The 27147-nt window shown below is 42.5% G+C and overlaps 1 protein-coding gene across 1 annotated transcript in view; it reads right to left on the bottom strand.

Annotated features, from left to right (window-relative positions):
* Positions 1-26983, bottom strand: part of mipepa (mitochondrial intermediate peptidase a) — a 39270-nt gene extending 12287 nt beyond the window's left edge. Inside the window, exons 1-18 of the mRNA XM_084143125.1 lie at positions 26497-26983; positions 26045-26218; positions 24924-25012; positions 24749-24835; positions 24591-24654; positions 24306-24488; positions 23800-23956; positions 23343-23391; positions 21239-21299; positions 21001-21053; positions 17553-17706; positions 17333-17410; positions 16891-17098; positions 16085-16194; positions 15851-15925; positions 15333-15449; positions 9320-9441; positions 8326-8399 (exon numbers count right to left, since the gene is read on the bottom strand). Of these exons, the coding sequence (XP_083999251.1) occupies positions 8326-8399; positions 9320-9441; positions 15333-15449; positions 15851-15925; positions 16085-16194; positions 16891-17098; positions 17333-17410; positions 17553-17706; positions 21001-21053; positions 21239-21299; positions 23343-23391; positions 23800-23956; positions 24306-24488; positions 24591-24654; positions 24749-24835; positions 24924-25012; positions 26045-26218; positions 26497-26646 (2005 nt within the window). The 5' untranslated portion in view covers positions 26647-26983. The remainder of the gene's footprint in view (positions 1-8325; positions 8400-9319; positions 9442-15332; positions 15450-15850; positions 15926-16084; positions 16195-16890; positions 17099-17332; positions 17411-17552; positions 17707-21000; positions 21054-21238; positions 21300-23342; positions 23392-23799; positions 23957-24305; positions 24489-24590; positions 24655-24748; positions 24836-24923; positions 25013-26044; positions 26219-26496) is intronic.
* Positions 26984-27147: the final 164 nt, after the last annotated feature.

The raw sequence follows: 27147 nt of genomic DNA, 5'->3' as shown, positions 1-27147 counted from the left end.
ATGACCCCAAGCATACTTCTAAAGTTGTGGCAAAATGGCTTAAGGACAACAAAGTCAAGGTATTGGAGTGGTCATCCCAAAGCCCTGTCCTCGATCCTATAGAAAGTTTGTGGGCAGAAATGAAAAAGTATGTGCGAGCAAGGAGGCCTACAAACCTGACTCAGTTCCACCAGCTCTGTCAGGAGGAATGGGCCAAAATTCACACAACTTATTGTGGAAAGCTTGTGGTAGGCTACCCGAAACATTTGACCCAAGTTAAACAATTTAAAAGGCAATGCTACCAAATACTAATTGAGTGTATGTAACCGTCTGACCCACTGGGAATGTGATGAAAGAAATTAAAGCTGAAATAAAATCACTCTCTCTACTATTATTCTGACATTTCACATTCTTAAATTAAAGTGGTGATCCTAACTGACCTAAGACAGGGAATTCTTACTAGGATTAAATGTCAGGAATTGTGAAAAACTGAGTTTAAATGTATTTGGCTAAGGTGTATGTAAACCTCCGACTTCAACTGTAAGTAAAAAATAAAAAATAGCAAATAATGAAAGAGCTGCAGTAAAATAAAATAACAGTAGGGAGGCTATATACAGTGGGTACCGGTACAGAGTCAATGTGGCACCGGTTAGTCGAGGTAATATGTACATGTGGGTAGAGTTAAAGTGACTATGCATAAATAATAAAGAGAGTAGCAACAGCGTAAAAGAGGGGGTTGGGGTGGGGTGGGGGGCAATGCCAATAGTCCAGGTAGCCACGATTAGCTGTTCTGGAGTCTTATGGCTTGGGGGTAGAAGCTGTTAAGAAGCCTTTTGGACCTAGACTTGGCGCTCCGGTACCGCTTGCCGTGCGGTAGCAGAGAGAACAGTCTATGACTAGGGTGGCTGGAGTATTTGACTATTTTTAGGGCCTTCCTCTGACACTGCCTGGTATAGAGGTCCTGGATGGCAGGAAGCTTGGCCCCAGTGATGTACTGGGCTGTACGCACTACCCTCTGTAGTGCCTTGCGGTCGGATGCCGAGCAGTTGCCATACCAGGCGGGGATGCAACCAGTCTGGATGCTCTCAATGGTGCAGCTGTATAACTTTTTGAGGATCTGAGGACCCATGCCAAATCTTTTCAGTCTCCTGAGGGGGAAAAGGCATTGTCGTCCCCTCTTCACGACTGTTTTGGTGTGTTTGGACCATGATAGTTTGCTGGTGATGTGGACACCATGGAACTTGAAGCTCTCAACCTGTTCCACTACAGCCCCTTCGATGAGAATGTGGGCGTGCTCAGTCCTCTTTTTTTTCCTGTAGTCCACAATCATCTCCTTTGTCTTGATCACGTTGAGGGAGAGGTTGTTATCCTGGCACCACATGGCCAGGTCTATGACTTCCTCCCTATTGGCTGTCTCATCGATGTCGGTGATCAGGCCTACCACTGTTGTGTCGTCAGCAAACTTAATGATGGTGTTGGTTTCGTGCCTGGCCATGCAATCATGGGTGAACAGGGAGTACAGGAGGGGACCGAGCACACATCCCTGAGGGGCCCCATGTTGAGGATCAGCGTGGCAGATGTGTTGTTACCTACCCTTACCACCTGGGGGCGGCCGGTCAGGAAGTCCAGGATCCAGTTGCAGAGGGAGGTGTTTAGTCCCAGGGTCCTTAGCTTAGTGATGACCTTTGAGGGCACTATGGTATTGGAACGCTGAGCTGTAGTCAATGAATAACATTCTCACGTAGGTGTTCCTCTTGTCCAGGTGGGAAAGGGCATTGTGGAGTGCAATAGAGATTGCATCATCTGTGGATCTGTTGGGGCAGTATGCAAATTGGAGTGGGTCTAGGGTTTCTGGGATAATGGTGTTGATGTGAGCCATGACCAGCATTTCAAAGCACTTCATGGCTACAGACGTGAGTGCTACGAGTCGGTAGTCATTTAGGCAGGTTATCTTAGTGTTCTTGGGCACAGGGACTATGGTGGTCTGCTTGAAACATGTTGGTATTACAGAATCAGTCAAGGACATCTTGAAAATGTCAGTGAAGACACTTGCCAGTTGGTCAGCGCATGCTGGTTGGGGTATGTATGTACGGTCACTGTGGGGACGACGTCATCGATGCACTTATTGATGAAGCCATTGACTGATGTGGTGTACTCCTCAATGCCATCGGAAGAATCCCGGAACATATTCCAGTCTGTGCTAGCAAAACAGTCCTGTAGCTTATCATCTGCGTCATCTGACCACTTCCTTATTAACCGAGTCACTGGTGCTTCCTACTTTAGTTTTTGCTTATAAGCAGGAATCAGGAGGATAGAGTTATGGTCAGATTTGCCAAATGGAGGGCGGGGGAGAGCTTTGTACGCGTCTCTGTGTGTGGAGTAAAGGTGGTCTAGAGTTTTTTTTCCCTCTGGTTGCACATTTAACATGCTGGTAGAAATGAGGTAGAACGGATTTAAGTTTCCCTGCATTAAAGACCCTGGCCACTAGTTTCCCTCCATTAATCCCACTATTTCTAGAGTGCTGCTCTGCTTTGTCATCTGGTGCTGGGGCAGCCCAGCCTGGCCACACCTTGGGGTTTAGCCTGGTCCCCAAGGAACTGCATGAGGTAGTTTTTTTATGTGTTGAAGTTATTGTTGCGTATGTGTTAGTGTCACTTTTACAAGTAGAAAGTAATATATCACTTCACTATTACATATTTTCATATACACTACTGGTCAAAAGTTTTAGAACAACTACTCATTCAAGGGTTTTTCTTTATTTAATATTTTCTACATTGTAGAATAATAGTGAAGACATCAAAACTATGAAATAACACATATGGAATCATGTAGTACCCAAAAAAGTGTTAAACAACTCAAAATATATTTTATATTTCAGATTCTTCAAATAGTCACCCTTTTCCTTGACAGCTTTGCACACTCTTGGCATTCTCTCAACCAGCTTCACGAGGTAGTCACCTGGAATGCATTTCAATTAACAGGTGTGCCTTCTTAAAAGTTAATTTGTGGAATATCTTTATTTCTTAATGTGTTTCAGCCAATCAGTTGTGTTGTGACAAGGTGTGTGTGTGTGTGGGGGGGGGGGGGGGGGGGGGGGTATACAGAAGATAGCCCTATTTGGTAAAAAACCAAGTCCATATTATGGCAAGAACAGCTCAAATAAGCAAAGAGAAACGACAGTCCATCATTACTTTAAGACATGTCAGTCATGAACTTTGAAAGTTTCTTCAAGTGCAGTCGCAAAAACCATCAAGCGCTATGATGAAACTGGCTCTCATGAGGACCGCCACAAGAATGGAAGACCCAGAGTTACCTCTGCTGCAGAGGATATGTTCATTAGAGTTAACAGCCTCAGAAATTACAGCCCAAATAAATGCTTCACAGAGTTCAAGTAACAGACACATCACAACATCAACTGTTCAGAGGAGACTGTGTGAATCAGGTCTTCATGGTCAAATTGCTGCAAAGAAAACACTACTAAAGGACACCAACAAGAAGAAGAGACCTGCTTGGGCCAAGAAACATGAGCAATGGACATTAGACCGGTGGAAATCTGTCCTTTGGTCTGGAGTCCAAATTGGAGATTTTTGGTTCCAACCGCCGTGTCTTTGTGAGACGCAGTGTGGGTGAACGGATGATCTCTGCATGTGTATTTCCCACCGTAAAGCATGGAGGAGGTGGTGTTATGGTGTGGGGGTGCTTTGCTCGTGACACCATCTATGATTTATTTAGAATTGAAGGCACACTTAACCAGCATGGCTAGCACAGCATTCTGCAGCGATACGCCATCCCATCTGGTTTGGGCTTACATTTGTTTTTCAACAGGACAATGACCCAACACACCTCCAGGCTGTGTAAGGGCTATTTGACCAAGAAGGAGAGTGATGGAGTGCTTCATCAGATGACCTGGCCTCCACAATCCCCCGACCTCAACCAAATTTAGATGATTTGGGATGTCGGACCGCAGAGTGAAGGAAAAGCAGCCAACAAGTCCTCAGCATATGTGAGAACTCCTTCAAGACTGTTGGAAAAGCATTCCACAGGTGAAGCTGGTTGAGAGAATGCCAAGTGTGTGCAAAGCTTTCATTACATTTTACATTTTAGTCATTTAGCAGACGCTCTTATCCAGAGCGACTTACAGTTAGTGCATACATTTATTTTTTTCATACTGGTCCCTTGTGGGAAACGAACCCACAACCCTGGCGTTGCAAACACCATGCTCTACCAACTGAGCTACACGGGACCATCAAGGCAAAGGGTGGCTATTTGAAGAATCTCAAATATAACATATATTTTGATTTGTTTAACACTTTTTTTGGTTACTACATGATTCCATGTGTTATTTCATAGTTTTGATGTCTTCACTATTATTCTACAATGTAGAAAATAGTAAAAATAAAGAAAAACCCTTGAATGAGTAGGTGTTCTAAAACTTTTGACCGGTAGTGTACCATATTGCCCCTCCTACTCAATAACATAATGCTGAGTACGACAAGCTCTTTGAACAAACAGGGTTGAGCAACAATCATTCTCATAATCATACAGTTCATAACAGATTTCATAACAGACTCCACGTTTTGATCATAACCATTTGAAACATGTCAAGGTGTGTAAGTAATTACCTCTTTCTAACCTGGCGACAAACTATCTTCTCATTGCCACTATAACTAGGTCTTTGATGTTAAGGAAGCCCGTTCTTTCTTGAAACAGCATTTAAACACAGTTTTTTTTAAAAACACGACAAGAGTCATGACAAACATTGCAAAGAGCAGTTTGGAGGAGGATCCCTAACTATTTGAGGAGGCAAATAAATTCAGAGCCTTGATTGAACTTCTGATAACTTGGTATGCCTACATCAATTCTCAACTGGCACATTTACAACTCTACATCACAGCATAGTGTATTCCACACCCTCCCAAGTTTATAAGGACTCATTCATTACATTTTAGTCATTTTAGCAGACGCTCTTATCCAGAGCGACTTACAGTTAGTGAGTGCATACATTTTTCCTACTGACCCCCCGTGGGAATCGAACCCACAACCCTGGCGTTGCAAGCGCCATGCTCTACCAACTGAGCTACAGAACTATGGTGATTAATGACTCATACTACACATACAGTGATCCTCTGATTAAACCAGAGGGAGACAAAGGAGTAGCAGACTAGAACAAGGCCAATAGAACCAGGCTCAGGAGGTTTATTAACTTCAGGACAGGGTCATTATACCCACACCTGATTAGGCCAACTGGGCCAGGCTGAGCTGAGCTGACAGGCAGGGTCCTGGGACCTGCTCCATTGCTTAGGTAGCTCCATTGTCCCATGTGCCCCTCCTGATCCGTGGTGGGCAGAGGAGGCTATGGGAAACAGCGGGCCCATGAAAGCACCATCTGTGGCGGCCAGGGCCCAAGAACAGAGGGCTTCAGTCAGCAGGGGCCGTCAGTCGATCACCTTTCACTCTCTCTGCTGCCATATAATCCCAGGGCTACTTTTCACCACCAGCTGGCTGCCTGGGAAACATCCAGGCACAGCACGGAGCAGGTAGGGAGCCACCCAGATAAAGAGACCAGGCCAGCCGCTGAGGAACCTCTCTGGGCTTGCTCTGGTTCCCCCTCCTGCCCCTTCACCCATCAACTCAGATCCTCCACCCCCAGGCCCCGGACCCATACCGGAGGGAACAGCAGGGAAACAGACCACTTCAGCGGCAAGCTTCTTTGACAGGGATCGGTTTGCTCAGTGTTGGTTTATGTAAGAGTTTCTAAAATGCTATTGCTATGAGGCTGTACAGATACAAAAATCATCATAGTAAACATGTCACTTTCAATGACTAATTCTTGTACGCACTCAAAATGTTCCCTGATTTTTAGCTAGTTTCTCAGAACCAGTACTCCATTTCTAAAGGCTTGGACAGATACACATAAACAATCCTTACTTTATTACAGTAACTGAAGTGGTCATGAAATCATGTAGACAAGATGGACCTACTGTACAGTAATATGGAGTTGGTCCCCCCTTTGCTGCTGTAACAGCCTCCACTCTTCTGGGAAGACTTTCCACTAGATATTGGAACATTGCTGTGGGGACTTGCTTCCATTCAGCCACCAACACCACGGTTGTAGGCCTGATCACTGACAACGATGAGACAGCCTATAGGGAGGAGGTCAGAGACGTGGGAGTGTGGTGGCAGGACAACAACCTCTACCTGAACGTTAGCAAGGCAAAGGAGCTAACTGTGGACTATAGGAAACGGAGGGCTGAACACGCACCCATTCACATCAACGGGGCTCTAGTGGAGCAGGTCGAGAGCTTCAAGTTCCTCGGTGTCCACATCACTATGGACCTATCACCAACACAGTCGTGAAGAGGGCACGACAATGCCTCTTCACTCACAGGAGGCTAAAAAGATACCGGAGCGGTACCGGAGCGCCAAGTCTGGGACCAAAAGGCTCCTGAACAGCTTCTACCCCCAAACCATAAGACTGCTGAACAGTTAATCAAATGGCTACCCTGACTATTTGCATTGACCCCCTTTTAATTTGCACTGACTCTCTTGCACCGGCTCTATGCACACTCATTGGACTCTCACACGTACTACACTGACACTCCAACACACACACATGCTTATTGACGCCACACACACCCTCACATAGACAAACTTTTACACTCTTCACATACGCTGCAGCGACTCTGTTTATTATCTATCCTGATTGCCCAGTCACTTTTAGCCCTACCTACATGAACATATTAGATAATTTACCTGTTGTATTCAGCGCATGTGACAAATACAAAAGGGCAGGAGGACGACCTCCACTCGTGGCACAGCCACCATGTATAAGAGTTTGTGTTCTGTTATAGTTTACCAGTTACCACCATACAAGGGGGTATATAGCTCTACAATGACAGAGCCCCTGTAAACACAAGGTAAGAGAGGCAGTGAAGCATGCTGGAGAGCTAAATATCATCCATTCTGAGGCCCCTACAGCAGACCAGGCTAACCACAACAGCAGCATGTGTGAATACCTGAGTGAAGGAATTATGGATCACCTATAGCAGACATACCTATTCTCTTCTGAACACAATTCATTGAAATATAGTTAGAAGTTGGTTGACACCTTCATTCCTACTCTAATGGACACTCCTTAACCTTGGGACACTAAAAAGCTAAATCAGCCTGAAGTGGGCCACTACACGACCTGTCCATAGGCTCTCAGAGACCAATGTTCCCTCAAATCTTTTGGGCACTGAGCAAATTTTAGGTCTTGTGAGCGGAAACATCAACGTTGTGACAATTTTGTGCAACTTCCGGTGCGCGTTTACAGTGAACACTGAGGCTGTACCCTTACAGTTTTAGACAGTAGCTAATAGGCTATTGTGGCTATTTGAGCATAATGTAGGCCTACCAACAAAACCAATGGAGTAAATCCCCTATTATTTTCACATGGAAATAGCTTTTGATTTCTATGATATAGCCTACAGTAGCCTATATGTAGTGTTCAATGCAGGCCTACATTGCATGAGACTTTTAAAAATGTTTTTACATTATGACGGGCTAGATATTAATTAAAGATTTTTTACTTGGTCTGTGAAACCATGGGCCAAATAGGTGACTGTAAATCGCATTGTATTGTGTTGTATGGTGCAAGAAACCACTTTACAAAATACAATTAATGATTATTACCATACAGATAATCAGACAATGTAGGCTACCCCTCTGCCTATTGGCTTATTTGCATATTCAAGCCTGTCTCAAAATACAACTCTGCCCCTTTAATTAAAACATCAGCTTTTTATCTGACTGGCTTTTCAAAGACAGCTTGAAATATAGCCTACACATTTTGTGCTTTTGTAGGAAGCAGTAACTCCCCATTGCTGACCTATACTTCTCTATAACTGGGCTAATAACTTGCTAACTAGCAAAGAATACCAAGAAATGTGCACACGCGCAGCTCTGCGCTCTGATCTGAAAAGCGCATTCACTCACGGGTGATTGAAAGACTACTAGAAGGCTACCCTCGCCAATAGAATTCTACTCCTTTGCGCTCTGGCTCTGACTACAACAAAATCAGACTCAATCTTGCAAAGTTAGATTTGTTTTGTTGCATTAAAAATGGGCTAATATAATGTTGATTCGATCACAGAAAAAAACATTCATCTATATAGTGCAAACTAATGGGGCGAACTTGGTAAAGTTAAATCTCTTTCGTCTCTGCGCGGCCTGGCATTTCTTCTACGCGGCAGTCCTGGAGGAGGTGCGCGGCCTGGCATTTCTTCTACGCGGCAGTCCTGGAGGAGGTGCGCGGCCGTGCACGCGCGCAGCTTAGAGGGAACATTGGCCAAGACCATGACATACCTTCCACCATGAGCATGGGCTCCTTCCCTCCCCCATGGGCCAGCATCTCCCTACGGTAGCGCTCTCCCATGTCCCTTGGGGAGAGAGAGGAGAGATATAAGATTACAGCCACATGTATTCTCCTCCAGCATCTCCTCTTCCCCACCCTGAACCCTGAGAGCCCTGGGCAAAGTCTCAGCTCTCCCCTCACAGGGCTGATGACAGGAAACAGAGGTTCGACAACCACAGGTGGAACTAAAACAATGTCAGAGGGAAAGGAGAGAAAGGAAGACAGAGAGAGAGAAAAAGGGCTGCGGGGCTCAAATCTCTGAGGTGAACCTCTAAACAAAGCCTCTGTGAAGTCAAAGTCAGAGCCGAGCTGAGCTGATAGGGAGGGCTGTGGGGCTGTGTAATGTGGATGCTGGTGGCTCTGACTGGATTACTGTACACACCTGCCAAGCTGGTGTGGATTTCATATTAATGTCATGCTCAATGTCAGGCTGAGAGACTTAACACAACCCAGGGATGGTTGCTTGTCAGAGAGCATTTGCCTCGGTCTTCTTGGAAATGCAAACAAGTTTATACCTTCCAGTCAAATGTACTGTGACTTTCAGTGATATAACAGACACACTGTACTATCATTGACTGTAGCATAACAAGTTCCCGGTGTGTGATTAGACATGGCAAAAGAATCTCAAGGGACACACAAAAATACATCACCAAATGGTCCTGATATATTTTGACATTATTAATAAAAGGTCTGGTTTCACCGATTTATGACCGCCTCGGAGGAAGTTCATCGTTTTGCTACAGTAAACTGTTTTCCCCCCCCGTAGGGACACTGCATTTAGGTTAGTCATACCCTACATTTAGTCATACCCTGCATTTAGTCATACCCTACATTTCGTCATACCTATAAAAGTCAAGTAAGTGCTGCAGACAGCCATGCCTTGATATTGTGTGTATTTCCTGATGAAGTTTGTGTGAGGACACGCTGAATGGCTCTCAGGCTCACCTGTTTAAAGGATCCTGAACAAAGCACTGTTTCCACACCATGGAGGCCACAGCGCGGGACATGAGATAGGAGTAGTACTTGGCCCCGTAGCCAATGAGGTGGCTGAATCTCAGCTGCCATGCCTGCAAAGGAAAACAAACCATTTCACAAGAATTAATAAATACCCAATAAATAACCCAAATTAAACTGGCTTTCAACAGGTTCCACTGTTTATACCACGATTTCATAAAGACCACCACTGTAGGTATACTGACAAACAAACATTTGAATGCAATTATCTTTCCTTTTTTTTTTTATTGCTTAATTCATGACAAAATGAAACATTAAATGAGTTTGTTTCTACTATGCATGGTGAAAGTGAATTTTGGAGAGCAAAGCCAATTCAGCTTTGAAGGCTTAACTGTTCCCACTCATAAAGGTTGCTGAAGGAAAAGACAAGCAGAGACATTCTTCTGTCATCATCTACTTCCCCCTCAGGAAAATACCTAATATTATTTTGGGCCATTAAAGAAAGTCTATTGAAGTTTGTTCTAGTTACTGTCTGGTCACTGTTTTGTCTGCTTCAAAATGTATGCTACCGTTCAATTGGCCCATGATTAAGTCTAATACAAACTTTGATTGAACTGTATACATTTTACTTCAAATCTTTTACTTTGCTTTTAAAGGAACAAAACATGGAAATTCCTAAATGGCAGAGTGCATACTTTTCCTTTTCCCCTTGTTGCCTAGAGGGTCCAACTTCCTATCTATAAAGACAACGTGCTCTATGAGCAGGCCTGATTTGGGACTCTGGGGAAATTCACCTGGCAAACATTCAAACCATCAGTCAGTCAGTCAGAAAGCAGCGGTGGAACAAAACTAAATTATACCCTAGTCTCCACGGTAGTTGTAAAACACAAATGCAAAGCTAAGTCCTGTAAGTATTGTATCAGAGCATTGAGCCTGTAATGCATAAGGAACCTTAAGAACCTTGCTAGATTCACATAGATATCACCAAATTAAGTTGCCCTAAGTACAGTGCCTTGCAAAAGTATTCATCCCCCTTGGCATTTTTCCTATTTTATTGCATTACAACCTGTAATTTAAATAGATTTTTATTTGAATTTCATGTAATGGACATACAACAATAGTCAAAATTGGTGAAGTGAAATGAAAAAAAAAAACTTGTAAAAAAAAATTCAAAAAAAATTAATAACGGAAAAGTGGTGCGTGCATATGTATTTGGCCTAAGACTTCAGCACCGCCAGTAGCCCGCCCCGTCAGCGCCTCTGCCCACTCTATGAGGATTGCATGCGTACAACTTCTTCAAGAATGTGAGAGAAAAAAAAAGAAAACGATTTTAACGACGAAAAGAAGACAGTCATCCATACCATTCCTACCTGAGGACTGAAATTTTAACTTGTTTTGAAAGGATTGATAAAAAGACCCCCAAAAAAGAGGAAAAATGACTTCTCTTGTTACACTGAAGCAAGTTATTGGTAGAAGTTTTGTATTTAGAGACATGATAGCAGGGATGTTTTCATACATTATTTGTTTTTTTCAGAGAATATGCATATATACTTCATGGATATTTTTTTGTATTGCTGCTTGAATATATGCATTTCCAAGATAGAGGTTGAAGAGTGTGTGCATGTGTGTCTATTTCCCCCGCAAGGCTTTGGCTGGCTTTCCTCATGACTTTACCTGAATATTTTGGGGTAATCTTAGACAAGCTTTTATTTTGAAGGGGTGACTTTTAAGTCATGCATTACTCAGATGTTAAACTTACAATACATTTTAGTACCTTTGTACTAAATCTATGAACTGTGTTTTTAAAAGTCTAGTGACTCCTTAAGCTTAATATGTTTCTGCTTGTCATGCAGTGAAAGTTGATGCCTCCGGTTTCCTTTTTGGTTTCCTTTTATTTTCCTATTGATAGCTTGGCTCTTATTTTTCTGGTGGACCAGTGGTTGGTGTGCTTTATCCCTGGTCCAGATGTTACTACCTGTGTCTTTAGGGCAGCCATGGCCCAAATGTGTTTCTAGGCTGGTCCTTGTATGTCGTACAGGCTATACTAAGGACCTTAGGACCACTATGGACCACTATGCGAATATATTGTATTTTTTTGTGTCTATGTGTGTGTGTGTGTGTGTGAGAGAGTGATTGGGTTGAGTGTGAACAATAGTTACTTAAACACTTGAAGTACTCCCCTGCCACGAACTTGACATTCTCCAGGAACTTGACCACAAGTTCAAAGCAGCTCAGTTTGGCCTGAAGAAGTTTTTATTTCTGAGAACATAGTTGTTTCTATCTAGGTAAGATAGTGGAGTGTGGACATATCTTGCACTTAGAGTATTTGATAAATGTAGTATTCGTAGTCCTAGCTTTTAGAGTTTGGAAAGAACATGTTCCTATCAGCACCAGAACTCTGAAGTGAAGCGTGTTAGTTTTTTCCCCTCTTGTGATCATATTTGCTGTTATTTTTGTATTATTTTGTTATTACTACAGCAGCACTACTGCATAATTTGTCTGAAAGAAGTGGGCCGTTCAATGTGGAGAAATCGAGTGCTACAGAATGTATGACTGCTAATCGTGCTTATAGTCATCTGTGTCTTGCATTTCCAGGCAAGGTTTTATTGCCCCGTGTAGCTCAGTTGGTAGAGCATGGCGTTTGCAACGCAAAGCAAGGGGCACCACCAAGCAAGCAGCACCATGAAGACCAAGAAGCTCTCCAAACAGGTCAGGGACAAAGTTGTGGAGAAGTACAGATCAGGATTGGGTTATTAAAAAAGTATCCGAAACTTTGAACATCCCATGGAGTACCATTAAATCCATTATTAAAAAATGGAAAGAATATGGCACCACAACAAACCTGCCAAGAGAGGGCCGCCCACCAAAACTCACGGCCCAGGCAAGAAGGGCATTAATCAGAGAGGCAATAAATAGACCAAAGATAACCCTGAAGGAGCTGCAAAGCTCCACAGTGGAGGTTGGAGTATCTGTCCATAGGACCACTTTAAGCCGTACACTCCACAGAGCTGGGCTTTACGGAAGAGTGGTTAGAAAAAAGCCATTGCTTAAAGAAACAAAAATAAGCAAACACGTTTGGTGTTTACCAAAAGGCATGTGGGAGACTCCCCAAACATATGGAAGAAGGTACTCTTGTCAGATGAGACTAAAATTGAACTTTTTGGCCATCAAGGAAAACGCTATGTCTGGCGTAAACCCAACACCTCTCATCACCCCGAGAACACCATCCCCACAGTGAAGCATGGTGGTGGCAGCATCATGCTGTGGGGATGTTTTTCCATCGGCAGGGTCTGGGAAACTGGTCAGAATTGAAGGAATGATGGATGGTACTAAATACAGGGAAATTCTTGAGGGAAACCTGTTTCAGTCTTCCAGAGATTTGAGACTGGGACAGAGGTTCACCTTCCAGCAGGACAATGACCCTAAGCATACTGCTAAAGCAACACTCGAGTGGTTTAAGGGGAAACATTTAAATGTCTTGGAATGGCCTAGTCAAAGCCCAGACCTCAATCCAATTGAGAATCTGTGGTATGACTTAAAGATTGCTGTACACCAGCAGAACCCATCCAACTTGAAGGAGCTGCAGCAGTTTTGCCTTGAAGAATGGGCAAAAATCCCAGTGGCTAGATGTGCCAAGCTTATAGAGACATATCCCAAGAGACTTGCAGCTGTAATTGCTGCAAAAGGTGGCTCTACAAAGTATTGACTTTGGGGGGGGTGAATAGTTATGCATGCTCAAGTTCTCTGTTTTTTTTGTGCTTATTTCTTGTTCGTTTCACACAAAAAAATCCTTTGCAACTTCAAAGTGGTAGGCATGTTGTGTAAATCAAATGATACAACCCCCCCCAAAATCCATTTTAATTCCAGGTTGTAAGGCAACAAAATAGGAAAAATGCCACGCGGGGTGAATAGTTTCGCAAGCCACTGTAACATCCAAATGTGGGCCCAGATCTTTATAAATTAATGAGTGACTTTATCTTGCTATTTCATCCCTGACTGTGCTCTTTACCGTACCGTCTTGAAGAGGTGAGAGAGATAAGTTGAAAGGGGCTAGTATAAAGCACCCTGTACTCTGCCTTTGAGAGAGGTGCTGCTTATTTAAACAGCGGGCAGTGTGAAAAAGTTATCCAGGCTGGGCGGATGATCCTCTAGCGTGAAACAGGCGTAAGCCGCAAAGTGTCTGCATTACGGGTCTCATCTGGGTCCTAATGACTTTAATAAGGCTAAACAGTACTCCTGACAGAGGCAGTACAATGGGGAAACCAAAACATTGGGAAACTGAGCACAAATCATGAGGAGAGAGTTCAACAGCCGCCCGGATGGCAGTACCAGAGGCCTATAGTAGATATGGGGTCACCCGGTTTGAATTCACCTCATCTTGCTGTGGCAAGACATCTCCAACTGTATAAAATGTTAGTATTTTTTATTTTACCCCCCTTTTCTTGTCTCATAACTACAGGTATGACTGAAAGAATGGCTGAAACTTTGAGATGGACAGTGAACACTCAAACAAATCACTTCAGACACCAGCGCTCTGCTTTATTTTTGATCCCTCTGCCTGCCTCAAATGTTAGAAGTCAACTTTTGAGAAGGTCATAGCCCAGTCAAGTTAACATCTCAGCGAAAGATCCCTTTTGATCCACACAGACAAACACACGGAAAGTCAGTGCAGCACTTCACTCTGTTCTCCTGAGTATTAGACAAAAGGCACGCTTGTAGACCAGGCTGCTAGGCCTTTGTTCTGGGTGCTAGGGATCAACACTACGTTCTGGGTCGAGTATTTATGTGCAGGGGTAGGCCTATGCATCATCCACACAGCACTACTCATAAGAAAATAACATGTCTCGACTCTCTAGGGCTCAGAGAGAACAGATAAAGGCAAAGAATCATCAACACGTCAGATTGAATGTCATGCTTACTGCCATTTTCCAAATATTATTATCGCAGGCCCAGGGCTTTCCATTTGGTCCATGTACTCAACAACAGCTGATAGTCTTTCTCTCCAGTCAGAAGTGATACCCTTGGTCTATAAACCATACACATGTCACAATCACCCCAGTGTTTATCATTTGGGTCTCTCTGTAACCTATTAGCCATTCAAATGTTCAGTTTAGTGTAGAACGTTTTGCTTCACTGATTTTTTGCGAGGGCAGGGAGAGGAGAACAAAAAAACTGAAATATGGCCCTTTTAGGAAAATATAAACAAATCTGTTTTCACTTGCTCCAATCCCCTGACTGATCCTTTAACAATACAATAAAGATTTTTGTAAGTGGGGCTAAAAGGAGGGAAACTACTCTTCCATAATAACATATTACATTAAAGAAAAATTACCCAGACAGGAAGGAAAGTACATAACATTAACCACACTCCCTTGAGAGGTTGGTTGCTGCATGGATAAAAGTGGAAGTATGACTTTTAGCGAGGGTAAAGCAACTGTGGCTGGTAAGCTCAATTAAAGACGGTGGAATATAGTTCTGACTGAGTGCTCTCTATTCCCGATGGCCCACATCATTATAGATGAGGATAAATGCCTTATGATGACCATTCCTGTTAAATGATGGCTGTGTTTTACATTCTCTATTCACTCCTGGCTTTCCCCACCCCCCTTTTTTTCCCCCATTAAAAAGGACCACAGAAAGAAGAGTTTCAAATATTTCCCCCAGGGAGTGCTCATTCAAAGTATACCTCTGCTTTGTTATTTGAGCAGGGCCTCCAAAAAAGCTTTAATCCCTTAAACGGTGCTGCGCCTGGGTAAGAGATATAAAAACACAGAGCCAGAGAAGAATATCCAAAAAAATAACTCCCTCTCTTTCGCTCTGAGCTGTTTTTGTCCCTCTGTTGCACGGGAGAAGGCAGACACTGTGGTAACGTTTTGGGGATTAGGCAAAGAACGTCCCCCCAAACATTAATTAACTGTAAAGGCTGTAATTGAGCTCATAATCAAAGTTCTATAGACCACCAACTCAGTGAAGGCAAAGAGCATTTTGACACCGAGGTACCCACCGTGTTTGGCGTGTACGGTAGGCCGTAGAATTTTTGCTGCATGTCCTTTAAGATATCAGTCGTTGATCGGTTTTGGGGTTTTCCATGATAAATTTGATCCAGAGCAGAGTAGAAGATCTGTCCACAGAAAAAATAAACATGCTGAATCATTCATGTAGTTACATGTTAAACCTTCAAAATGTTCCCAAATATCCCACTTGAGTTAAGGCATTTTCTGTTGCCTGAAAAAGGCTGATATCTCTACACTTATCTATCATCAAATCACTCACTCAAAGCACTTACAGGACCCTTATGTCCATTGTGTTTAAGTGAGTTTTTAAAGCAACGGTAACAATATAGGATACCTTGTTAAAGAACTACTATAAAGATTAGCAGATAACAGTTAACAGTGTTTGCTGCCGTGCCAGAACATTTTAAACTAGCAAAATGTTTTGTCCTTGTATTGTGCATTTACATGAGAGTTCAGTGTCAACGTGACCAATGAGTGTCAATATTTTTTGTATGTCAGGGGGATTTACCTGTAGTTGAGTGTCTGCCGCACCACACACCTTTTTGGACTCACACAGACGAGCAACCATGCTCTGAGGCAGAGGCTGCAAAACACAAAGACATTCATTTCTCAGCAGAACTATAGCACCATATCTTTACAGTAACCCATCTAGGAACACTTTATTTATTTATTTTTTAAATGGCCTTGTAATCAATTTTCAGTCATCAACATGTTGCCATAGCAAAATGGTGAGTTTGTGTACCTGTCCTGTTTGATAATGGCGGGCAAATTGGTTCACTACACGATAATCAGTGGCAAAGTACTCCATGAGAATAGAGGGGACCTCCGCAAAGTCAGTGGCACATCTGGTTCCTGAGAAGACAAAAGCACAGTCTCAAGTTGCTACTTTATTTATCTATTTTATGTAAGTGGATATCTCTCTCCATGAAATTGACATATTGAAGCATCTTGAGTTACTTGCTAAGGCGTATCCCTAGTCTGTATCTAACAAGTAAAGGAGCATGCAATCAATCCAATGATAACCTGTGTGGATTTCCTCACCAAGCCGTAGCATTCTCAATTGGATTTAACAGGCCATTTCAAGTCTCCACACCATGACTGGACACAGCATCTACGCATGCCATTCTAACCTGTGACCATCATTATAAGATGCAGTGTGCATAAAATGTCATACACAACACCACCCACTACACTAGGAGAGGATGAAACCATTAACACTGAAATCAATCCTCCTCACTATTAGGCCTATCGACTTGAGAGAGCTTTACATACAGTCATTCCCATATTATTATTCACATTAACAGTACAAATACATAGGGGCAATACCACGGTAACAGAGTGATGCTGAGACTCACATTTTTCAAAATGTATGTCAAACAAAAACCAATGATTGCAAAGTTAAACAAACCATACAACTCTATGCACAAGGACGATTTGGACGTTTCAGCATCACTCTGTTACCGTGGAATTGCCCATAAGCACGATGCCAGGCTAAAGCTGCTAAAGTTAACTGTTCATCTCTGAGAACGTCAGATGTGCATGGTTGACCTGTGATGTGTTGGTAGCGCGTGCGCCCTAACATGGAGTGCATGGCATGGCCCATCTCATGGAATAGGTTCTCCATCATGCTCGGTGTGAGCAGGGTGGGGGCGCTCTTGGTAGGGTGGGGCAGGCTCAGCATCAGCACCACTACAGGCAGCTGGTACTGTCCGCTCTCCTGGCACTGCCGCCCACCGCGGATAGTGAAGTGGCAGTCCTGAGGAAGGGAGAGACAGATCATTGAGGCCCTGTCTTGAAATACACTCTATATACTGCTGGTTTCAAGATCAGTGCCACAGGGCCATAGATACTTTTTTATTTTGAACATGCTAGAAACAGCAGCCATGACGGAATTTTGAACTACTGAAAGTGTTTTTGATCTACTGAAACTCATGTCATCTTTAAAGAAAGGCAGTTGTGCTGCGGGCGTGGCGTGTGAGGCTCTGTCTACCTGGTGGGGTTTATTTGCTCTGTGGAAGAAGTCACAGTAGATGTATCCCAGCAACCCCTCTGTCTCATGAACTACAGCCTGGACAGGAAGTGACACAAACAAACAAGTAAACTTAGGAGATCACACCATAGAAATACAATTTAGACAGAATATAACCACAGCAAACAAATTAAAGCTTCAACACTAGGAACATTTGAATAGTTATACGAGGGTTTTTTACCAATTTGCGGACATCATCATTCCACACCTCTCCTGCACTTGGATGTTCGGACATGAGAGAGACTCCATAGAGCTGGGTGAAGAGGCTGTTCAGGCCCTCCATACAAGACCCCAGGGAGAAGTAGGGGCTGTAGAGGCTGGGCTCAATGTTGAACCTGCAACCAAAACACAACCACAAAATGACATGAAAACACTTCAGCCTAATCCCAGTTGTGTGGCAGTGACAAGCTACTGTAGACGATTGCAGGAATCTCATGCTAAAACCAAATGGGCATCTATTAGCAAGGTTCTGTAGTTAATTCTGGTGCTTTACAGATTCCTCTTATTTTCCCCCTAAAGCCACCTGATGCTCTGATTAACACTTGTCATGCTGACTCGTCGGACTAACACTCTCAGACTAGGAGATATAAAAGGGGAAGCCCTATCAGTTGATCTGGAAGGCTCCTGTCAATCTTGGGGAGCATGCACATTTATTCACTTCTGGTGTGGACAAAGCAAATCATTTGAAGGAAGCAATGCCTGCACTGGAGGCACATCCAAATGTCACTTGAATTGAATTAAAACCAGTGAGAAGCCCATTTCCTACGCCCAGCTTTACAGACATGATTACCATGATGAGGCGCACAGCTTCACATGATGTGGCCTCCTTGCTTGTTGTACAGTGCATTCGGAAAGTATTCAGATCCCTTGACTTTTTCCACATTTTGTTACGTTACAGCCTTATTCTAAAATGGATTAAATAAAATAAAAATCCTCATCAATCTACACACAATACCCCATAATGACAAAGTGAAAACAGGTTAAATTTTTTTGTGCAAATGTATTAAAAAGAAAAAAGGATTCAGACACATTCGGACTCGAAATTGAGCTCAGGTGCATCCTGTTTCCATTAATCATCCTTGAGATGTTTCTACAACTTGATTGGAGTCCACCTGTGGTAAATTCAATTGATTGGACATGATTTGGAAAGGCACACACCTGTCTATATAAGTTCCCACAGTTGACAGTACATGTCAGAGCAAAAACCAAGCCATGAGGTCGAAGGAATTGTCCGTAGAGCTCAGAGACAAGATTGTGTCGAGGCACAGATCTGGGGAAGGGTACCAAAACATTTCTGCAGCATTGAAGGTCCCCAAGAACACAGTGTCCTCCATCATTCTTAAATGGAAGAAGTTTGGAACCACCAAGACTCTTCCTAGAGCTGGCCGTCCGGCCAAACTGAGCAATCGGGGGAGAAGGGCCTTGGTCAGGGAGACTAGTCAGGATCGAGGGAAAGATGAACAGAGAAAAGTACAGAGAGATCCTTGATGAAACCTGCTCCAGAGCGCTCAGGACCTCAAACTGGGGCAAATGTTCACCTTCCAACAGGACAACGACCCTAAGCACACAGCCAAGACAATGCAGGAGTGGCTTCGGGACAAGTCTCTGAATGTCGTTGAGTGGCCCAGTCAGAGCCTGGACTTGAACACGATCTAACATCTCTGGAGATACCTGAAAATAGCTGTGCAGCGACGCTCCCCATCCAACCTGACAGAGCTTGAGAGGATCTGCAGAGAAGAATGGGAGAAACTCCTCAAATACAGGTGTGCCAAGCTTGTAGCGTCATACCCAAGAAGACTCGAGGCTGTAATCGCTGCCAAAGGTGCTTCAACAAAGTACTGAGTAAAGGGTCTGAACACTTATGTAAATGTCATATTTCCGTTTTTTATTTTTAATACATTTTTAATACATTTCTAAAAACCTGTTTTTGCTTTGTCATTATGGGGTATTGTGTGTAGATTGATCGAGGGCAAACATTTTATTTTGCAATTTTAGAATAAGGCTGTAATTGAACAAAATGTGGAAAAAGTAAAGGGGTCTGAATACTTTCCTAAGGCACTGTATCTGGGACAAAGTGTTTCTGTACATTCTGTGCTGTATTATTTAAGTGGTGTTTCACATTAAAAGAATACTCAGTAAACACTGTATACTATGTTTTACTCAAGTGGCAACAGTAAGCTTTTTCACCGACTGCTAATGGAATAATAGCAGTAATCATTTGATCTTTCCTAAAGACTACTAAAGGGAGTCATTTATACTATCTTGCACATGATGTACTACTGGGCCTTCATTTACCGTACATCATCTGAAACCCATTTCAGTAGAAGATGAACATTCTCCAACTCTGACTTCAGTAGGACCTGCAAACCACTAATGCTGCTGACTCCAGGAGAAGAGGACAGAGTCTGGGCAACAGGAGCCATGTAGCGGTGGTGGCAACTCTGGGCAACCAGCCATCCCTGGGAACCGACCGCATTCTAAACCCAACTCCTAACAACCAACACAGCACAGCACGGCATAGAACACCAAGGAGATGGAGAGGGCTGAGGGGAAAGTGAGTCGGAAACAGATTTTCCTCAGTTAAAAGGAGAAAAAAACGACTCTCCACCATCTCTCCCCCTCCTCAGACAGAGGTTGTGCCAAACTCCATTGTGGAAACAGCCAGTGAGTCCATCCCCCAGGACCTGGAATGTCTGCAATAAAGCTTTAATAAACCGTTAGACTTATTGGCCTCTGGTGAGCGCCTGAGTGGAAAAGCAGTTCATTAATAATGTCCGTAAAAAGACGACGTGAGACTGTCGCAAAACTGGAGATGCTAGATGTGACCAACTACATCTCCCATTCACTCAAATGTTCACAGCAGATTAGGCCATTCCACTTCTCCATCTGTGAATCATGACATTTATGATTTACCCTTGACAAAGAATACGCTTTCTTAACCGCCCAAAGCCCATTAAATCAGCATTAAACTGCAGAATATATTATGCATACTAGAACAATTGCATAGGGTCTCAACAGATAATACAAAATATTGTATATGCTATTGGAGAAATCCTTTCCCGACAGACTAAAATGGGATTTACTCCTGCAATGAGTTCAGGTTTAGGTTGAGTTGAATGCGGTCTGGGTCCTCACTGTATTCTGGATGGTTCTCATCTGCCTAACACATTCAAACTCTGTCTTTCTATACTGTAGCATGGCAACAGTGATTCAGGTTGCATATTCTAATCCATTGTTTTGGATATGTTCCATCACATAAGTCAAAATGACAGGGAACATGTATTACGGAAGGATAATTTGTTAAATTATATAAACGCAGAGGGGAAAATCATCAGGTAAAATGAGGTGACAGCGCAACTGAGCAAAGGAAGTTGTTCCGGCTCGATTGTATTGAAAAGAATAAACGAAGACTTACGTAGCTCCCATGCTTCTCTCCTAACACTAACGATTGATACCCGAGGAGGACCAGGTAAACAATAAAATGATGCGCTGCACTGAAATATGAAGTTGCCACCCACCCCAACTACAGACAGATAGAAATCAAACAGATTTATCTCATTGACAGTTGGCGGAGAATAACTGGATCAGGTGCTTTGTTTGAAGAATAGATCTAGGACTGTAATACTCACCTTTCAGCACGCAACACACCACTGAAGTATGGAGGGTCCCATGGCATGAGCTCCTACGGAAGATAAACATTATATTACTAATAGTTTGTGACAAGAATAAATAAACCACCACCATTTGTATTCACTAATATTTTTGCACACGTTTTTTTCATCTCACTATGGACTCATATCTTTATATGTACATTGCTACATCAGCTAGAATATAAATATTTATAAAAGACAACAAAGCAGTATTTACCGCATTACGGGGGTTGAGTTTTGTCTTCATGTCTTTAATCATCTCAAAGTCTATTGCGGTTCTGTATGGGAAGAGATTTATAACGAGTGGCTGATGTGATTGCTGACTTCACTGTCAGGCCTAATTCAAATTCAAATAAATATGTGAAAGGTGTATTAATCTATTCAACAAACTATTATTTCTGCTTTATAGTAAATTCTGTATCCAAATAACTGGAAATCTGAAAGTTCCAGCATATAAATTAGAATTCAAACCTTTGTAGTTTTGTATTCTTCGAATATATATTTTCAAACCTTTCACTTCACTAAACTTATAAAGCTCTGAGCAATCCACTCTTTCAAGGTTATATCGTCACCTTGTGGTAGAGAGGATACATGTCAGCTATTCAAGACAAAGTGGAGAAAATATATTTCCTAATTAACCTTATAGTTATATAATGTACAGTGAGGGAAAAAAGTATTTGATCCCCTGCTGATTTTGTACGTTTGCCCACTGACAAAGAAATGATCAGTCTATAATTTTAATGGTAGGTTTATTTGAACAGTGAGAGACAGAATAACAACAAAAAAATCCAGAAAAACGCATGTCAAAAATGTTATAAATTGATTTGCATTTTAATATGGGAAATAAGTATTTGACCCCCTCTCAATCAGAAAGATTTCTGGCTCCCAGGTGTCTTTTATACAGGTAACGAGCTGAGATTACGAGCACACTCTTAAAGGGAGTGCTCCTAATCTCAGCTTGTTACCTGTATAAAAGACACCTGTCCACAGAAGCAATCAATCAATCAGATTCCAAACTCTCCACCATGGCCATGACCAAAGAGCTCTCCAAGGATGTCAGGGACAAGATTGTAGACCTACACAAGGCTGGAATGGGCTACAAGACCATCGCCAAGCAGCTTGGTGAGAAGGTGACAACAGTTGGTGCGATTATTCGCAAATGGAAGAAACACAAAATAACTGTCAATTTCCCTCAGCCTGGGGCTCCATGCAAGATCTCACGTCGTGGAGTTGCAATGATCATGAGAACGGTGAGGAATCAGCCCAGAACTACACGGAAGGATCTTGTCAATGATCTCAAGGCAGCTGGGACCATAGTCACCAAGAAAACAATTGGTAACACACTACGCCGTGAAGGACTGAAATCCTGCAGCGCCCGCAAGGTCCCCCTGCTCAAGAAAGCACATATACAGGGCCGTCTGATGTTTGCCAATGAACATCTGAATGATTCAGAGGAGAACTGGGTGAAAGTGTTGTGGTCAGATGAGACCAAAATCGAGCTCTTTGGCATCAACTCAACTCGCTGTGTTTGGAGGAGGAGTAATGCTGCCTATGACCCCAAGAACACCATCCCCACCGTCAAACATGGAGGTGGAAACATTTTGCTTTGGGGGTGTTTTTCTGCTAAGGGGACAGGACAACTTCACCGCATCAAAGGGACGATGGACGGGGCCATGTACCATCAAATCTTGGGTGAGAACCTCCTTCCCTCAGCCAGGGCATTGAAAATGGGTCGTGGATGGGTATTTTAGCATGACAATGACCCAAAACACATAGCCAAGGCAACAAAGGAGTGGCTCAAGAAGAAGCACATTAAGGTCCTGGAGTGGCCTAGCCAGTCTCCAGACCTTAATCCCATAGAAAATCTGTGGAGCGAGCTGAAGGTTTGAGTTGCCAAACGTCAGGCTCGAAACCTTAATGACTTGGAGAAGATCTGCAAAGAGGAGTGGGACAAAATCCCTCCTGAGATGTGTGCAAACCTGGTGGCCAACTACAAGAAACGTCTGACCTCTGTGATTGCCAACAAGGGTTTTGCCACCAAGTACTAAGTCATGTTTTGCAGAGGGGTCAAATACTATTTCCCTCATTAAAATGCAAATCAATTTATAACATTTTTGACATGCGTTTTTCTGGATTTTTTTGTTGTTATTCTGTCTCTCACTGTTCAAATAAACCTACCATTAAAATTATAGACTGATCATGTCTTTGTCAGTGGGAAAACGCACAAAATTAGCAGGGGATCAAATACTTTTTTCCCCTCACACATTGTGTTGATTTTGGCACAGCTATGTTTTTTGTCAAACTTGTATTAAGCGCTGTACCTTTCGGAGAGTTTGTCCGTCAGTAGCTGGAGGAAGTTCATCACAGTCTCTGTGGGCAGAAGAAAGGAGGGGCATGTTACAGCAGTCACACACTAAGGCTTTATCATTCCCAACATTAACAGTCTAGTACAGCTGTAGTGTAATATTTTAACTGGGTGACACAGTTTTTGCCTGGGTGATTTATTCGTGTTTATTAGAGGGTATTGGTTGAATCATTCATTAATATAACCTGCTGGTAAACTTGGTTGAACAAGTATGTTCACTAACTTGGCGGTATCTGGCATTGATCTGGTCTAGGCTGAAATGGTAGTCATTGCTAAATATCCCTCCTTACCATACACTGAAGCACTACCAATGAGCTTCTACATATGAATCCAAAAAAGGCCAAAGATTTACTAATTGAAGGGAAATTCATTGTTGTAGACAGGAGTCAGGGACAGGGACAGAAGCATATTACCTGGGGTTTTGGCCATGGTTCCCTGTAAAGCTCTGTGTGCGTAAGACTCATAGCCCACCAGTTTGGCCAGTTTGTTCCGGCATTTCAACAGCTCTTCCAGACACTCCATCAGATCTGCATTTGGGTAGAGGAAAATCCTATAGGCAACCTCCCGAACCTGAAAAGAATGACATCAAAAGCATGTGTTTCAGGTTCTTTACCCCTTATCCCTCCATATCCATCCCTATCACAGAGCAACCCTCCCAGTCATGGAGCATCAAATAAAATCAGGACAAATCAGGAAAATGCAGGACAGAGAGAGTCTGACTATTACACAGTAATAGCATTTCACATGTGCAATCTCTCCAATGTGTGCACAGCATTATGTGGGCATTTCTCCAGATAGTCAGACTGCAGCACTAGCAGCACTAGCAGCACTAGCAGCACTAGCAGCACAACTGGATATCATGTGAGATTGGCACCACCTGGTGGTAAAAGAGAGAAACATTTCAAATGAAAACACATACCAGGTCATTAGAGGACTCAGCGTGTAGACCCCCAATCTGAATGAAACTGCCCTCCGTTGCAAAGTGGCAATGAATGTGCTCAGGTATAGCTGACTTTGCTATTCTGTTTGGGAGGTGAGAGCCCATAAGAAACTCATTGTTTAGATCCAAGAGCTTGACGTGAAGCTTGACAGCCTCTTTTCGCTGCAAAATGTAAAAGTCAGAAAAGAGACAGTAAGGAGATGAAAGAAACGTGACAGGGGTGGCTATCAGCAAACTAAACACCAATTAAAAGGGGTACCTTACCAGTTTTTCATCCAGATGAATTCCACTGATCGCAAAGTCAAACATGAACAGCTCAGCCACTTTCCTAGGTAGACAGAAACATTTACATTATCTGAATGAAACTGTCAAGTCTACTCTAAATTAACTACCAGTAAAAGGATTTAGGTTAGAGAGCATACCTTGTTTCTGGGTCCAACTGAGCTAAAACTTCTTTGTTATCCAACAAATTCTTTAAACTTCTACAAAGGTCAACATTGGTGTTGAGTCTGTGAGATAAACAAACAGTGAAGAATCATTATGTAATATGCCACACAATAATATATATTCTACTAGACCTAGTTCAATGGCCCTTACTTTTCTACAACTGTGCCGATCTCTATACATGTCTTCTCTGCTGCCTCACGGAAAGACGGGTCCGGGTGTGCCACTTTCACAAAGTCAGCCTGGTTTGGGGAGAAAATAAGTGTACCTGTCAACTTACATTGATTGATTTTGACTCTATCCTGTGCTTTCAATAATAATAATAATAAATAAATATATATACACATACACACACAACCGGTCAAAAGTTTTAGAACACCTACTCATTCAAGGGTTTTTCTTTATTTTTACTATTTTCTACATTGTAGAATAATAGTGAAGACATCAAAACTATTAAATAACATATGGAATCATGTAGTAAGCAAAAAAGTGTTAAACAAATCAAAATATATTTTATATTTGAGATTCTTCAAATAGCCACCCTTTGCCTTGATGACAGCTTTGCACACTCTTGGCATTCTCTCAACCAGCTTCATGAGGTAGTCACCTGGAAAGTTTATTTGTGGAATTTCTTTCCTTCTTAATGTGTTTGAGCAAATCAGTTGCGTTGTGATAAGGTGTGTGGGGGGGGGGGGTCTAATTTCTGCAAAGAAACCATTACTAAAGGACACCAATAATAAGAGACATGCTTGGGCCAAGAAATACAAGCAATTGACATTAGACCGGTGGAAATGTGTCCTTTGGCCTGGAGTCCAAATTGGAGATTTTTGGTTCCAACAGCCGTGTCTTTGTGAGACGCGGTGTGGGTGAATGGATGATCTCCGCATGTGTATTTCCCACAGTAAAGCATGGTGGAGGAGGTGTTATGGTGTGGGGGTGCTTTGCTGGTGACACTGACTGTGATTTATTTAGAATTCAAGGCACACTTGACCAGCATGGCTACCACAGCATTCTACAGCAATACGCCATCCCATCTGGTTTGGGCTTAGTGGGACTATCATTTGTTTTTCAACAGGATTCTCATATTTAAAATATACTTTGATTTGTTTAACACTTTTTTTTACTACATGATTCCATATGTGTTATTTCATAGTTTTGTTGTCTTCACTATTATTCTACAATGTAAAAAATAGTTAAAATAAAGAAAAACCCTGGAATGAGTAGGTGTGTCCAAACATTTGACTGGTACTGTATATATTTATATATAATCTTACCAGGTCTGCCACTTTGCACAAGCCGTCTGAGAGTTGGTCAAAGGTCTCCACAGTAACAGCTCCAGGAGGGCTGCTGCAGACTTTATCCACCAGCTCCTGCGTGTCCTTCAGAGCCCTTTTAGTGGTCACCTCGAAGCCAGCAGGGGAGCTCAACTCTGGGACTCCAAACAAGCCCTATGAAGGATACCGTTTGACAACATTATGTGGGTAGGAATTTAAAATAATGTTACTAGTCTAGACCAAAAGCTAAATGAACTGAAAATTCTGACTATTAGCTAACGTTACTTTTCTTGACTGAAGGACAGAGCAGTGTTTGTAAAAACAGTAAATAGTGACAAGTGCTAATCAAAGACAGTAGTGTTTGATAACAAAACATCTAGTAGCTACATCACATAGGCTAAGATACATTTGGGATTACTGTAGTTTAATGAGTCGATTAACGTTTCACATACCACATTTTTTTCAAACAACTCAAGTCTTCTGTGAGGTTTGGCATTGAAGGCAGCTCCTACAGGTGACCAAGTGGTGACATTTCTCCTCCATATCGATGGCCATATCCCTCTGTGTTTTACAATGTAAAGCAAATGCTTGCAAGCTGACATGATAATGCACGTACGTTAATTAGCTAGCTACAGATGACTTGACTGAGTGACTAACCCACTGACTCGGCTAGTAGTGTAAAGAGTGGAGAAGAGACTTAGAGGACATGCTAGCGAACGTTAACCACTAACTTAGCAAGCAATCCACTTTGAATGATGAGGCTGAACAATAAAGTTAAGTACTGGCAAGTTTTGTACACGCAAAATCCAGATATCTTCAGATGGGTTGTTAGCTAACTGTCCAGCGATAAACGGTAGCTATGTTTTTAGCAAGCATTTGGTAGAATTTGACACAGTCAAGCGAACAGCTTCCACATGTTAGCTAATGATTGGAAAACGCATTTTCGTGCTAAAGAAGAATATAAATTGATCAAAATTATATTACCACATTTACTTGATCAACTTGGCACTACATTAATATTCCAAAATATGTTTGAATGGTGCTTTATGGTAGGCATAACTAAAATAATTGTTTTGCGTGTAACAAATACCATAATTTATACC

This window comes from Coregonus lavaretus, assembly GCF_964263955.1.
Source record: "Coregonus lavaretus genome assembly, chromosome: 26".
NCBI classification, from domain to species: Eukaryota; Metazoa; Chordata; class Actinopteri; order Salmoniformes; family Salmonidae; genus Coregonus; species Coregonus lavaretus.
This window is presented reverse-complemented; position numbering and strand designations above follow the sequence as displayed.